The sequence below is a fragment of the Lithobates pipiens genome, unplaced genomic scaffold (assembly GCF_037356315.1).
Source record: "Lithobates pipiens isolate NorthernLeopardFrog02 unplaced genomic scaffold, aLitPip1_a1.2 Scaffold_8, whole genome shotgun sequence".
NCBI lineage: Eukaryota > Metazoa > Chordata > Amphibia > Anura > Ranidae > Lithobates > Lithobates pipiens.
Genome location: NW_027507903.1, coordinates 117,621,192 through 117,637,813, shown reverse-complemented (window position 1 = coordinate 117,637,813; position 16,622 = coordinate 117,621,192). Strand labels below are relative to the sequence as shown.

Sequence of the window (16,622 nt, the reverse complement as noted above, 5' to 3'; positions counted from 1 at the left end):
GGCAAACTTACAAAATCTGTAGGGGATCAAATAATAATTTTTCCACTGTGATCATTCATTGTATTGCTCACGGGCAAAGCTTATGACCAAGAAAGACCTTTTAGTATATTAAACAACCATGATAAAAAAAAATGTATATAACGTGGGTCTAAAGCCTAAACTTTTTTAACCTTAATGCATTCCTTTCATTAAAGTAAAAAATGTTAGGCATCCATTTTTTTTTTTTTTTACTTTAACCATTACAATCTTTTTAAGGTCTGCTTTTTTTCCATTGGTTCCTTTACAATTTGGGAGTTCTGTCAAACTTGTCCCTTAAGCTGAGTGTACACACACCGTTTTTATCATTCGACCAGCTGGTTGAATTAAAAAACCTCCCACAGATTCTCACATCCACACAAATTATGTGGATGTAGGGATCTCCTCCAGCTGCACTATTGTATTTTAACGGTGCGGGCCCTATCATCATCATCCCCCCCAGCTGGTCGAATGCTGATTTTCCAGCAGGACTTTTTAACAGGAGCCAGTCTTACGATGGGCTTCTGTTGCCTGATGTACTGTCCACATTTCGATACGTGTATACCCAGCTGGCCAGTGTTCCAGATTGCAGTGTCCGGTCCAATTTTAACAGGTGAAGTTAGTAAAGTGGAAAATCTGCGCTGCCCCGAATCTTGATACTTAAAGTACAAAAAAACTGAAAAATATATATATAACTGTGTTAGGTGCTGCAACTTAGCCTGAATATTCATCTCATAAATTTGTAGAAAGGAATCAAATTGCGCAACCAAATACAATAAAAGTTGATACAAATTAAATATTGTATGTGTTCAAGTCCATATAGTACTTCAAAAAGTAACACTCAGGATGTGGCTTGAACGTCTATTCTGTGTTTATAATGAGCGGCCACTTACCGGATAGGGTAGATCTCAGATTATAGAGATCATACTCACTCAGCAATGGGTTGTTCAGCCTGTGAATATTCCTCCTGGGGCTCCTCCAGAGCCGATATCCCTCCCGATACAGCGGACTGTTGTTCTTGTGATATTCCTTACAAAGGCACTGACAGATCCTTCTGTATGGTCTTCCTCATTGCAAAATGTTTACCAGGTAAAAAGAGGAGGCTTCATGGGGCAGTATCTCAGTTTAAAAGATTTATTACAAGCTTAAAAAAACTTTCAAACAGCCGAGGCTCAAGCCAGCCAGCTGGTGCGAAGTGACGTCAAAAACTGGTACTCAAACGTGTTTCCCCGTACAAGTCATCGACTGGAAGCCTCCGTTCCCAGTCGTTGCCTTGTACGGGGGAAACACACCAGTCTTTGACGTCACCATGCACCAGCTAGCTGGCTTGAGCTGCAGCTGTTTGAAATTGCTTTATTGCTTTTGGATGTCAGTATTTTTTAAGCTTGTAATAAATCTTTTAAACGGAGATACTGCACCATGAAGCCTCTTCTTCTTTTTACCTGGTAAACATATTCCAATGTGGAAGACCGTTCAGAAGGATCTTTCAGTGCCTTTGTAATAAATATCACATGAGAAGAACAATCCGCTGTGTCGGGAGGGATATCGGCTCTGGAGGAGCTCCAGGAGGAATATTCACAGGCTGAACGACCCATTGCTGAGCAAGTTTCATCTCTATAATCTGAGATCCACCCTATCCGATAAGCGGCCTCTCTTATAAATACAGAGTAGAAGTTCAAGCCACATCCTTGAGTGTTCAACGTCACAAATTTTTTTGAAGTACTATATCAACTTGACACACTATTTCATTTGTATCAGCTTTTATTGTATTTGGTTGCGCAATTTGATTTCTTTCCACAAAGTTAGTAAAGTTGGTACTCTCCGTTCTAGGGAGCCATTAGAGGGCATCTTAAAATAAACGGATGTATGATGATCAGACGGACCCCAAAATAGATTCTGTATAAACCATTCTCATTTGGAATCTAAGGTCACCATACTAATTGCAATCTGACCAGTGGCAGTATGTTTTTTTTTTTTTTGGTTTAGTCAAGTTTAGATTTGCCAAAGCTCTGTAATATGGAGACCTACCTAAACTGTCCAGTCAATCTGTCACACAAGTAGTCCCTTGTGTGACAGTTATTGGTAGATCTAAACAGATTATACACAAAAACTGTAACGTGTTGAGCTTTAGTTTTAAAGTACCAGTGTATTATCAGTCCAGTATAGCTATTGCTTTTGGTTTTTGGAGTATTCCTTCTTCATGTGCGTCTTGTAATAAAGCATTCTGTACGTATGTAAGGTAGATTTTATTGTGGTATACTGTGGGAGTGATTTCAGCAGTGGTTCTGTGTTGTGTGGGCCTTCCTGTTGGACAGATGTCATTTGTTAGATCGACTTCTATTAAACTTTCATTGATCAGCGTCTGCAACCAAAATCAGACTTTCCCTCCCCCCTTCCTATCCTGCATACCCTGTGTAAAAAGGATGTGTACTCCCCTCCCCCCCCCCCTTAGTCAAGTCCAGAGAGTGCTGTGAGTTTGGGGAGCCGTGACATCGCCTATAGAGCGGTTATCGACGCTCCATCCTCTCCCCGCCGCAGGGGAGCCGGAGCTGCAGGCTTATGTGACCAGACAGGATTAAAAGTAGATGGATACACAGATCTTTTTCTATAATAGGGTATGCAGGATTGGTTGGAGGTGAGGAGAGAATAATTTGTGTTATTCTTTTCTTCCACTTTAAGAATGAATTAGGCTTTCATAAATGTCTCAGAAAAGCAGATCGTTCTGTCATGTACTGTACATGGACAGGTTTTAGTAAATTCATGCACCTTTTACATACATTGTTTTATTGCTTAGGAAATTAGTAATACAAAAGACAAACAGACTAAGAATAGACACTTCGATTGACTTTGCTAATTTTACTCTGGTAATATCCTAGAATATTATGTGTGCAACATTTACAAAATGAAAAGCCATTACTGATATACAGTGTAATGGCTTTCCATTACTTTCCATTTAAATTAGCAAAAAAATTAATGGTGTACTTTATAGCTTGTTTTCTATAGAAAGCAGCCATGTTCTAAGTGAAAAACCTGCCTCTGCCAGCATGCTGCAGAGAAGAACCTTTGTTCTCTGCATCAAGGCAGTGGTATTTATTCAGAGGTCTGGCATGCAGCGTCAGCCAAATAGCGCCACGAAATAGGTGGTAAAGCACCGCTGAAAATATTGCTGTTTTGCCCCCGACGCCACCCCAGTGTGAAAGGGTCTTAGAGATTTCCCTAACCATATAGTTGGTTATTTATATTTACCACTGTATATAGATGTTTAAGAATAAATTGCCTTTTTTTTAACTTTACATATTTACTAAATTATACACCACACTTTTTTTAAAATTATGATCCAATTGGAAAAATAATAAGCCAACTAATCGATTATGAAAATAATCGTTAGTTGCGGCCCTACTGCTGCGGGTCCATGGAGAATAAACTGATGCTCTCTGTGACCCTGCAGAACAGAATGGTGTTGCCTATGTGACCCCTGCTCCTCCTCATGGGGAAAGGGCTACCACTGCACCCTGCACCATCTCTTAGCATGCTCCCTGCACTGTCTGTTCAGCTCAGTTTACACCCTCAATTTACTGAGAACTACAAACCGTCTGCCTCGGTGACAGACGGGACTTGTAGTACATTAGGTCACAGACAGCATTGGGGGATCAGGTGATATGAGGCTGCTGCTTTAGTAACATGTTACAAACATGACATAAAATGTGAAATTGAACAATCAAAGGAGCAAGGTGAAAAATTGGCAGCTGAACAGCGACTGCATGCAATTAGATGCAGCCACTGTTCAAGTATTCTGATAGCCACAGGTAGCAACTGTCACAATAGAACAGCATATTAGGGGGGATATGTCCATGGAGGAGGCTGTTAGATTTTTATTTATTTTTTGATCATCCTGCAGGCTGAAGTAAAAACTTCCTCGGTGTATGGCTAGCTTTACTCACACAGATTGAGCACACCCTCTGTCATTGCACACAGACAGACCGTCCGAGAACTCTGTCACACAGATCATCACCTTAGTCACAGCACACAGTCCACACACTCAATCACAAACACACACATACTATTTCACAGCAGACAGACGGCATACATAAGACGTCAAAGAGGGGTTGAAATTCTACCAGTTTTTCCTGTTTGAGAGAAGTTAATCTAGTGATTGACTACTTTTGAACAGGACTGTTGGCATGTTTTTGTTCATTTGGCTGCAGCACTGATCGGTGTATTCTGACAGCTGAGGAGTCGTTCTGTCAGAGTACATTAGTGCAGCGGGAAGAATCCTCCATCCTTCATCCACCTTGCTTTTATGGATGGCGGAATCCCTGAGTCACCTATGGCCAGCTTAAGACACAACAAACAGGTGTGGACTGAGACTGGGCACTCGGTCACAAACCCCTTTTGGGTTCTCACATTTAGTGTTCTGGTGCACTGAGATGGCACTGATTCATATCAGGGGCTTTCTGTCCACAGTCTGTATGCAATGGCACAGAGGAGGCATTAGGGGGTCTAATAGACATCTGATGTCTCCAAAAATAGTCAGGTAGTAAAGGCATGCTTTCTATCCTAACCTGCCCTCCTGCATTACATAGTTAGTTGTGTATGCTATCCTAGTTTTCTCTCCCCTATACCTCCCCAAACCTTGAGACTATTATACTCTCTGCATTCCTCCTCTGTACTTACTGCCCATTTTTATACTAGACACACTTCTCTCCTGCACATACTGCCCACAATTATGCCATTTGCAGTCCTATCTTGCACGTGATGCTCCCTCTTGCACCCTTCAGCATTCCTGACTTTTCCATACGGTCTTCTGTCATTCCCTCCACAATGCTCTCCACAGGCAGCCTCTTCAACCTTGTACTTCTCTGACTGCTTCTGCATCCACACTATTCTCCGCTGACTGCCACTGCACCTAATTCTTTCTGTCCACTAAGTGAACCTTATAACTGTGAACTGCTCCACTGCAGCAGTGCTTTTTTTCACTATACCAACCCACTGCTGCACTGAAGGCCACTGTGTTGTTGAATTCTCCACTGTCAATGTAACACTGCAATTCTCTACTGTGTGAACAACCACATACCACAAACTGCTGCACTATGTAGGCTCATTCCCTATGTAAATTATTTATGTTGTATTGTATATTCACACTACTGGGGACATTTTAGGAGTAAGGTAATGCATCCAGTGCAGTGACAAGTTTTTATTTTTTTTTAACTTGTTAGATTAGGGCTTTAAAAGATTTATTTTTTTATCCCCTAACCTAATCAAACTAGTTGATAAAATGCATATATGCCATATGTTTTAATTTTATTTATGTCAAATTTGGCAGATAAATAGTACTCTGCTAAACTTCACAGCAATTTTTCTTGCTTGAGTTTGTTCCCTGCAAATATGGTTTTCTAAAAAAAGCTTATGTGTATATGTTTTCTGTATCCTGCAATTTAATTTTTTTTTATTTTTTTTAGAACAGGCAGCCTCCCAGAAATTCAAAGTGAAAGCATTGATCATGGACCCTGAAATAGTATTTGTGGCCAGCTTAACAAAAGCAGATGCCCCTGCCTTAGCTGTATCCTTCCAGGGCAATTTCTTGCTTTCTGATGTGAACGCAGAGAAAAAAGTAACTGGCATTGTGAAAGAATTCAAAGTTCTAGCCTGTCCATTTCTCAGAGAGCTGAGAGGCAATAACATCACTACGGTATGAACATTTTCTTGCTCTTAACTGTTTAACTTGAGCCACCTTATCTTCAAAAGGACTAGGGCAGGCCATACATGGGTTGAATTTCTAAATAATTTTCTTTCGAAAATTTTATCTAAGAATTTTCGTTCAAATTGCACTCCATTAGTTGGCCGCAGAAACGGCAGATTTTCGCGCAGCCATCAAATATGAGTGATTAGGTATGTTGGATTTTTTTTGAAAAAGAACGATTTTCTATTCAGTGATGGGAGAATTGTATGCGAAATATAATTGAAAAAGAAATGTGCATAAACACAAAAGAAAACTCCCGGCCACAAAAAATTTCTGTAGCAACATGAGGTGAAATTGAAGGTTTGTTTGAATTTCTAAATCAATGGTGGCATCATTGGATCACAAAACACATGAAACTTTTGATTTTCTAAAGAAACCTTTGTTTGTAATTTGATCCGTGTATAAGGATGGATAGAGACTGATCTAAATTTGACTGGTTCAACAGGAATTGGCTGAATTTCGATTTGTGTGTGGCCTACCCGTTCCACAGAATTTGATCGAACAGTCGACTTCTGTTACAGTGAAACTGGAAAATTTTCATCAGTCAGAGGCTTCAGCCGCTGATCAGTGTATTCTGAAAGTCCAAGCTGTCAGAATATTATGTCACAGCAGGGAGGATTCCTCTATCCACTTTTCTTGTATGGATGGGGGAATCTGTTCCTTTTTTCTTTTTTTTGTTCAGCTGGTGAAAACTATATATCCAGTTTTGGTATTGTCCATGGATTGAACTAACAAGACTAGATAGCCACCCAATGTCAAGAAAATCTAGAGGTATGAGCCTACTAGAAAGGTTCAAAATAAATGTGGCAATGCGATTTAACCACAGGAAACAACAAACTTGCAGATTTATAATTTAAAAAATTACCTAGTATTTTAACTAAACAAAGTTTGTAAAAAGTTGGACACCTTGGATGCAAGATGCCTATCAGCTAATATGTTCATTGTGTCCACTGTTATCTCTGAGCTTAAAGGGGTTGTAAAGGCAGAAGCCTTTTAATCTTAATGCATTCCACGCATTAAGATAAAACGCCTTCTTTGTGCAGCAGCCTCCCTAATACTTACCTGAGATCCCTCTCGGTCCAGGGATGTCCACTAGTGTCTCAGCTGTCTGAGATTCTCCTTCCTGATTGGCTGAGAGACAGCAGCGGCGCCATTGGCTCCCGCTGCTGTCAAAGTCAGCTAGCCAATCTGTGATGAGAGGTGGTGGGTAGAGCTGCACAATTCTGGCCAAAATGAGAATCACAATTTTTTTGCTTAGAATAAAAAGATCACGATTCTCGCGGCGTAAAATCTTTCACATTATACAAAAAAAAACTTGGCTAACTTTACTGGTTAGTTTTTTTTGTTGTTTTTTTATTCATTAAAGTGTAATTTTCTCTTTCGTTTACTGACTGACACAGCTCCATTAGTCTTGACCGTAGAGAGGACTAGTCAGAGCATGTAATAAATGTGAAAAAACAGAACTTTACAGTTCCGCCCAGGGAGCGGTCCCTCTGGTAATAACCCTTAAGCCTGCTTCCTGCAGCTCAGTTTTTTTCTGCCTAGGGAAGAAGATGGACCTAGGCTCCCTGCGGGGCCATCAGTCCTGGGATTTTTTTGCTGAATGTTTGCCTTTTGCACAAGATTTTAAGATCCTGTGATCTGCTATTAACAACCGGCTGGGTGACAGGCTGGATATTCTAGATCTTTGCAGTCTCCCCAGCCTGGCCATCAAGCGTGTGCATACCCTAGCTATGTGCTGGGTTGGCCAACGACATGCCCCTCAGGCTCCAGGGGCGGCCGGTGAGTGCAACTCTGAGGCACACATATGACCGGACTACCAATTTCCTTGTCACAGTGTGCCGTGGCTAGCAGCCACCCCGTACTGCTCGGAGAGTGGGTCTGTGATGGGATGTCCCCAGCTCGTCCAGATGGTAAGTACAGCTCTCCCTGCCTCTACGACATTGAACAGCTGAGCATTCCCTGGGAGGTTGATTAGGGGGTCTCTCTCCTCCCTCTCTTCTCTCCCTGCCCCTATTTTCCCTCCCCCCCTCCTGTGGGGGATGCTGCATGATGGGCTGCTGAGCAGTGTGTGCACCTGTAGCCAGGGGTCCCCTGGGGGGCTCTCACCTTAGATTGGGGGTTGGGTGTCTGGAAGTCTGCATGTGCTGATCGCCATAGCGCTGTTCTGCCGCCATTTTCTTTGTCCTTTTACTGTGTACAGTTCTTTGTCGGCCATTTTTGATGTGCCTCAGTGGAAAGCATGGTCAGGGGCCATTTTTCTGTAGCTCGGCAGCCATTTTCCTTGTGATTATGTCCTTTATACAGGGCGGCCTGTGGCCATTTTGTTGTAGCCCAACGTGGTTTATATCCTCAGCACTGATCCCTGCTGTTCAGAACGGCACGTTTTTTTGCTCAGGACACCTGGGAGCTGATACTGGACACAGGCACCTGTAACTGAATGGGGCAGCATCCCTCGGTCGGGGTGGTGAGTCCTGCGGCGTGGGCCCTTCAGTCTGCAGCAGCTAGGAGGGTGGGATTGTGCACCTGTCCCCAAGGGTGGCAGACAGGGTGGGTCAGCATGTTTCTTCCCCAGAGCTCCCTGCAATTGCAACTGGCTCATCTGCAAACATTGCCTTTGGACGCTTTGTCGGTGGTCCTTGAAATGTTTGTTGCCAGGGTGGAGGCGGTGTGCGGGCGCAAAGGTGGTAAAAAGCGGCCCCTGACCAAACCCCCCACCCCACCCCCGTCCCATCCCGTCCTCCGGGGAGAGCTCTGATGCATTCTCGGGTCCCGCTGAGACTGGCGACCCCTGCTCTGTTGCTTCAGATGACGCTGACCAGGACAGTGAGGGATGAGTCCTCCCCGTGTCCGCGCAAGACAAAGCGCTAGTTGGAGCACTTATCACAGCTGTGAGTGATGCCCTGAAAATTCAGGATACAGCAGGTTCCTCTGCTGAAGTAGCGGTCCCTTTTGGGTCCTGTAAGCCAGCCTGTACACCTAAGGTGTTTCCGTATCTGACTTATCTAAATAAGTTCATATACAAGGAATGGGGAAGCCCGCAACCAACCTTCTCAGTCCCAAAAAGAATGGCGGTGTGCAACCCCTTTGAGGAGAGCCTTCTTAAAAAATGTTCAGCTCCTTTGGTATCCAGGTTAAACAAAGTAAGACCAAGGCAGTGGCTTGTTCCTTGTTTACGGTTGTGGGGTCAGCAATACGACCAGTACTGGCCACAGCAATTGTGTCACAGACACTGAATGGGCTAAACGTTTGTACTGCGAATTGGAGAAGCCGCAGGCTACTCCCGTCTGCGCGGGACTAGCAGACCAGTTAGTGCACGGCCCTAAGTACGTTTGTGATGCGGCCCTGGATACGCTTCCCCTGCTATACAGGGCTTCATTGTCAGCAGTGGTGCTGTGGCGCCTGATTTGGCTAAAATGCTGGTCTGCATACCAGGCATCTAAAAAAGCCTTGACTGATCTACCCTTCCTTGGTGAGCGGCTCTTTGGAGCCTCGTTGGATGACATCATTAAGAATATCACACGTGGGAAGAGTACCTTGCTCCCACAGGCCAGGAAGACTAAGGAGCCAGGCCGCAGGCAAGGGTCCTAATTTTCCACTCAAAAGAGGCTTTTTCGTCTTTCCGGGACTTCGGCTAATCCGATCAAGCCTGCGAGCAAAAGTGCTACCGCATGAAGGCTTGCTCCCACCCGTCAGTTTGCAGCCTGGTGGGCCTCTCGGCTGTCCGACCAATGGGTCTGCAAACTGATTTCCTCTGGCTACACGATAGAGTTCCTCTCTTGGCCACCAGATTCTTCCCCTCTCGCATACCCTTACTCCCGGCTTGCCGGGAGGCCCTTTTGGGGGCAGTAAGGGACCTGCTAAGCCGCGGGGTGATAGTGCCTGTTCCAGAGTCGGAAAGGTTCCAGGGGTTCTACTCCAATCTGATTGTAGTCCTCAAAAAGGAAGGGGTACATCTAATCTTGGACCTGAAAGCCCTCAATTACTTTGTAAAAGTACAGAGGTTCAGAATGGAATCAGTTCGCTCAATAGTCACTGCACTCCATCAAGAGGACTCCCTGGCATCTTTGGACATCCAGGATGCGTACCTGCACATACCCATATGCCTCAGGCATGTGACCGGTCCGGGAAGTCGTTCCTACCTCTACATTGGACAGTCATCACAACGGACGTCAGTCTGACGGGCTGGGGTGGAGTACTGGGACCCAGGGCCTCTGATCGGGGGAGGAATCCAAGTTGCCGATCAATGTGCTCGAGCTTCGAGCGATCAGGCTATGCCTCTCCACATGGTCGATGAGATTACGAGGGCGTCCAATTAGGATGCAGTTAGACAACGCCACAGCAGTGGCATATGTCAACCATCAAGGAGTAACAAGTTTGGCTGCAGCACGGGAGGTCGCTCACATCCTTCAGTGGGCAGAGCGACATGTACCGGCCTTGTCGGCCATTTACATCCCGGGATTAGAAAACTGGCAGGTGGACTACATAAGTCGCCAGATGCTGGACCCAGGAGAATGGGCGTTACATGCAGAGGTGTTCAGGCTACTGTGCCTGCAGTGGGGCACACCAGACGTGGATCTCCTGGCTTTCCATCTCAATCGTAAGGTACCGAGATTCGTATCCAGGGCAAGAGATCCTTGGGCAGACGCGCTGTTAGCACCTTGCGGTCAGCTCCGACTGATCTGCGCCTTTCCTCTGCTAAAACTGCTACCACGTCTCCTCCGCAGAGTGGAGGCCGAGGGGATTCCAGTAATACTGAATGCCCCAGATTGGCCTTGGCGCCCCTGGTACGCCGACCTTCTGTGTCAAGGTCAGATTCTCCATCCTGCTTTACCATCGCTGGTTTTAACGGCATGGCTGTTGAGAGCCAGGTGCTAAGGAACCGAGGCCTGTTGGGCTCGGTGATTTCAACTATGTTGAGAGCACGAAAATCTTCTGGGAAGATATACCATCGTACCTGGAAGGCCTACATCTCCATGTGTGAGGAGAAAGGGTGGTGCCCGCGCACCTATAACATTTCCAGGATCCTGCTTTTTCTACAGCGAGGAGTAGACCAGAAATTGGCTCTAAGCACCATTAAGGGACAAATATCAGCCTTGGCTGTTTTTTTTCCAATGACCCCTGGCGTCTCACTCTCTATTCAAGGGGTCCGGCATGTTGACCCTCTGGTGGGTCCACCTTTACCCCTATGGGATCTGAACCTGGTGCTACCGGGGCTTCAGAAACGTTTGAGAACAGGGACGCTGTTTCAGGGAAATTCCCTTGTTGACTCTTTCTCAGAAAGTGGTCTTCCTAGTGGTCATTACATCGACTAGGAGGGTTTTGGAACTGGCAGCCTTGTCTTGCAAGTCACCCTATTTGGTTATCCATAAGAATAAGGTGGTGTTGCGTCTGCAACCTTCTTTTCTGCCAATGGTTGTTTCGGCGTTTCACATCAATGAAGACATTGTGTTACCATCTCTGTGTCCTAAACTGACAAATCCTAAGGAGGTGGTACTTCATTCCCTAGAAGTGTATTGACACTCCCCGCAGTTTGCATATGGCATTGTGAACTTCCGTACCATGGGGGAACCCGCAGTGGATTTGCTATACTGTCAAGTATATGTATGTGTGTGTGTGTGTTTCAGTTCTTGAAATCTTTACAACATTATCTCTATAATATGTAATTTTTGTACAATTGATCATCTTTCTCTTATCTGCACTTGTTGTAAAGCAAAAATAACAATAAAAACGCAACGTTGAAACAAAAAATTTTAAATTATTGAGCACTATATTTTAATCTTAACTTTGACTGTAATCATAATTTGAATCAAACATATTGTATTTTGCAGCACATTAAAACAAACCATTCCCAAATGCAAAATGTATGTTCAGGACTGAGTGGAATTTGTTGTTGTGTTTAGAGTTGACATCCATTCCTGTGTACATCATCTTTTCCCAGTGAAATACATGTAACGTTGGTAAAATGTTTTATTACATAGGTTGTACAGCCATGTTCCTTGCATTTGGAAAGCACAACCGATGAATCTGGTAGCCAGAATGCTAATCTTACTGTGGAAGAAGTCATTATTAAGGTAAATAAGTGTTGACAGACTAAAATAACACATTGGCAGGGGAATACCGCTAATTTAAAAGAAAAAGTAATCCATATGTTTTGCTTTTCTCCCAGATCTCGCCTATAATTCTCAATACTGTGTTGACCATCATGGCTGTTTTGAAACCAAAGCCCAAGGAGGATGAAAGCAAAGAAAATGTGGTTGAAAACAAGAACATTTGGGACACAAGGACAACCGAAAGCTGCAATCGCTGGTTTTTGGGGGTGGAGTCTGCTGACGAGCTTACAGAATGCTTTCAGAACACAGAATGCTCAAAGAAGCTAGAGACCTTTAGTATTAAAGTGAAGTCTGTGCAGGTGACGCTCGAATGTGGTCTAGGTCACCGTACTGTGCCCTTGCTCTTGGTAGAATCTACTTTCACTGGAACTGTAAAAAATTGGACATCGCTTATGAATGTGACTGCTGACACTACCTTAGAGGTATCGTGACAATTGTCCATTTCTATTATGATACACATTTTTCTAATATATTTATAATAAGAATTCTGTATTGTTTATAACTCTTTGTAAATTATGTCGATGGTAAATTCTTTATGCGTAGATGTAGCCGTACCAAAAGAGATTGAGGCACTAGTTTATACATCAACTTTTTTATTTTAATGGCACCACAATACCGTGCCTGTGATTTAAGTAATCTTTAGCTTTAGTCGTAATGGAATCAATCCAACCAACTAATTAAGTACAGGAGACAGGAATACATTGGCGATAAAATCTCAATTGCTACTGAGAAATTTACTTTTTGTTCACGGTAAACTCATTCTAACGAGGTCACTGTGAATAAGCAGTTAAACCTCCTAGTAGCCAAAAGATTTAGAATGCTTTCATGCTTGCAAATGCACCCTGCCTGCGATTAGATGTGAGAACCCTAGCGGTGGTTCCCGTGATTAGCTGTGAGTAAGCCCCATTTAAAGCAATGAGAGGCTGTCAACTCTCACAGCTATTCATACCCATTCGCATGTAATCTCTCAAGCAGCGATCACATGTGAGTGGTTAACCCTGGATGCAAGCAGTCTGCTCCCAGGGCCGATCACTCGCATGTGACTGTTGCATGAGTGATCACATGCAAATGGGTACAGTAAGCTGCGAGAGCTGGCAGCCTCCCATTGCTTTTAACGGTGCTGCCTACTCGCAACTAATCGTGGGACACCCACTGGGGTTCTCGCATCTAATCACAGGCAGAATGTATTTGCAGGTTTGAATGCACCCTTAATGGCTCGTGTACCGCCCTTGATTAGGTTTTGTCAACATTTTCAGTAAAGAAACAAGCTTATAAACATCTGTTCATGAAGGCATCCCATATGCATGCCAATATTTGCAGTGTTAATATAAACTGTAACTAAATACAGTGCTGGTGATTAACCACTTCAGCTCCGGAAGATTTTACCCCCTTCCTGACTAGAGCACTTTTTACAATTTGGCACTGCGTCACTTTAACTGACAATTGCGCAGTCATGCAATGCTGTACCTAAACAACGTTTGAGTCCCTTTTTTTCCCACAAATAGAGCTACCTTTTGGTGGTATTTGATTACCTCTGCGGTTTTTATTTTTTGCGCTATGAACAAAAAAAAGTGACTTTTGGGGGGGGGGGTGGATAGAAATTGCTTTGCTATAATAAATACCCCCCCCCCCCCCCCAAAAAAAAATAATTTTTTTTTATGTCATCCGTTTAGGCCAATATATATTCGCCTACATATTTTTGGTAAAAAAAAAAAAAAATCACAATAAGCGGATATTGATTGGTTTGCACAAAAGTTATAGTGTCTACAAATTATGGGAAAGATTTATGCCATTTTTTTTACTAGTAGTGGTGGTGATCTGCGATTTTCAGCGACCAAGGAGAGCCATTGAGCCGCAGTATGTCTGTCTGCGTGAACCGGTCAGGAATCAGTTAAGGGAACGAGAATATGCAGTTCAATTAGGAGGTTGATAGGATCGTACTTCCCTGAAAAGACAACTCTCAAACAGCAGCTGTATCTTCTCTATACAAATCCCGCTCCCTATGAAATCAACACTTACCCGATGTCGGTAAGTGTAAATCCTGATGGAGAAATCTCCTCAATCCTCCTCTTAAACAATTGCTGTCACTCAAGGATGATTCTGGGCAAGCTGAGTGAATGGCTCATCCCGCTGATCATTCAGTATATTGCATCCGCCACCAGGTAATCCTCAATCAGATCTCTCGGAGGTAAACCTGTGGTCTCGTAAGACAAATTGCAGCCTAATAGCGTAACACAGTAAAACAGTTTATTGGTCAAGCAACAGAAAAAAACCACAGTGTGAATGTCTTAAAAACATGATGATTACAGTTCAGTCATCTCGAGCATCGAATGATAAGGTGTCTGCTGAGGGTGAACTCCACAAAGTTATTCCTACGAAACATGTCGGGGAATGAGCACACGGCGTTGAAATAGTGTCAGAAAGGTTGCCAGAGAGAATAGAGGGGGTTTATGCTATTTGCAATCTTGAATGTGAGAGCGGACAGCAGTTGTTTAAGAGGAAGATTGAAGAGGTTTCTCCATCAGGCTTTACACTTACGGACATCTGGTAAGTGTTGATTTCATAGGGAACGGGATTCGTATATAGAAGGTACGGCTGTTGTTTGAGAGTTGTCTTTTCTGCGGAGTATGATCCTATCGACCTCCTAATTGAACTGCATATTCTATGCTTGTTCCCTTAATCACTAGTTAGTTTATTTCAGCAAGTTGTTGATTTATGAGCGCTGCTTGTTTTTGTTACATTTACTGTATGTATGTTTGGATCTTATCTTGAAGATTTTTTTAGCAGCTGCCTACAGACTGGATTTTCGTTGATCGTATTAATTGGCCTGATTTTAATTGATATATTTCATTGTGCCCTCAATTGCTTAGTGTGTGGGCCCGTTTGCAGTGTGTTACAACTGTTTTGATGCCACTCATCTTTACAGGTTCACTACTACAATGAAATGTATGCCGTGTGGGAGCCCTTGATTGAAAGAGTTGACAGTGGAAATCGGCGCTGGAGTCTGAAATTTGAGGTTAGAGACTACTAAATTATAATACAGCCTCTAGAAGTTTTTTCTAATGCTGTGGATGTACGTTTTGTATTTTTGCTAATATTTATAAACTGAAAGTATGTTGTGTGGTATAAATAATGCAATATGTTTCTTTTTGATTGAAGATGAAGAACAACCCTGTCCAGGACAAAAGTCTTCTCCCAGGAGATGATTTCATAGTGGTCCCTGAGCCTCAATCTGCTATTAACATTACTTCTAAAGATACCATGAACATTACAGTCTCTAAATGTACTCTGAGAGTGTTCAGTAACTTGTCAAAGGTAAGTGTGAAGATTGTCAAAAACACCAAATTTTACAGTGGGTTTCATAAGTTAGTATATATGTTTGGTGGTAAATCAATTGTATATCATGGCTTAAAGTGCACTATGACTGTGGTCTCGATATGGATTTTGGTCAGTACATTATGCAGATTGGAGAGATGTGTTTTTTTTTTTATATGATTGTTTTTCCAGAACATCAAAAAAATAGGAATTTTATAACAGCTTACCTGTAAAATCCTTTTCTTGGAGTACATCATAGGACACAGCGCCTTAAGTATTTACTTAGTGGGTTATAGCTACCTTCAGGTGTTAACACTGGCACACCCAATACAGGAAGTTGACTCCCCTATATAACCCCTCCTCCTTCCAGGAGTACCTCAGTTTTTGTAGCCAAGCAATATACTTAAACCCTATAAAAGAAGAGGGGCAGGACCTCTGTGTCCTATGATGTACTCCAAGAAAATAATTTTTACAGGTAAGCTGTTATGAAAATCCTATTTTCTTTATCGTGCATCATAGAACACAGAGCCTTAAGTATTTACTTAGTGGGATGTCCCATAGCAATGCTACTTTAGGGGAGGCAGACACAACCCATAGGGCACGCCCAGACCTTGAGGACTTATACTGCTGCCTGCAGCACACTGCGCCCGAAGGCGATATCCTCATTCCTCCTTGCATCCACTTGGTAAAATTTTGTGAATGTATGGACCAAAGACCTTGCAGACCTGCGTAAAGGAGGCCTGGTGACGCACTGCCCAAGAAGCACTAACCGCTCTGGTAGACTGCGCCTTAACTTGAATAGGGGGGAATCTTACCGCTTAAATCATAAGTTTGCATTACAACTTGCCGAATCCACTTAGCAACAGTTGATTTCGACGCTGCCTGTCCTTTTTAATGACCTTCTGGCAGAATAAATAAGACATCAGTCTTCGGAATCTGAGCATTTTTCTTTAACCACTTAGGGACCGCCGTATTGCCATTGTACGTCATCACAATGGCACAGGCAGGCACAAGCACGTACATGTACGTGCCTGCCTTCCAGCGGGTGGGGGGTCCGATCGGACCCCCTCCCGCTGGATACGGCGGTCCGTTTCCCTCCGGGAGCGATCCGTGTTGAGGGGATGGCCGTTGGTTTCTGGCCACCCCCTCTCGATCGCTCCTGGCCAATGACGAACTTCCTCCCACTGTGTATCCTTTACACAGGAAGGAGGAAGTGATGTCATTCTCCTCGGGGCGGTCTTTTTGACCGGACTACGAGGAGAAGACTAAAAGTAAGTGCACCAAAACACTACACTGACACATAGGTACACATAGGTACACAATCCCCCCCCGCCCCACCTCCCCCCCCCCCCCCCCCAGTCACAGTGTCACTGATTGCATTGATCATTTCTTTACTGATCAATGCATTCAGTGTCAGTTGTAAAAGTAAAAACTGTCAG

At 43.6% G+C, this 16,622-nt stretch overlaps 1 protein-coding gene across 5 annotated transcripts in view; it reads left to right on the top strand.

Moving 5' to 3' along the window:
• Positions 1 to 16,622, top strand: part of VPS13C (vacuolar protein sorting 13 homolog C) — a 626,331-nt gene that overhangs the window by 419,932 nt on the left and 189,777 nt on the right. For all 5 annotated transcript variants that reach the window (XM_077473219.1, XM_077473221.1, XM_077473220.1 and 2 more), the window contains 5 exons: positions 5,475 to 5,704; positions 11,737 to 11,829; positions 11,925 to 12,290; positions 14,795 to 14,884; positions 15,028 to 15,183. In XM_077473219.1, coding sequence (XP_077329345.1) covers positions 5,475 to 5,704; positions 11,737 to 11,829; positions 11,925 to 12,290; positions 14,795 to 14,884; positions 15,028 to 15,183 — 935 coding nt within the window. The remainder of the gene's footprint in view (positions 1 to 5,474; positions 5,705 to 11,736; positions 11,830 to 11,924; positions 12,291 to 14,794; positions 14,885 to 15,027; positions 15,184 to 16,622) is intronic.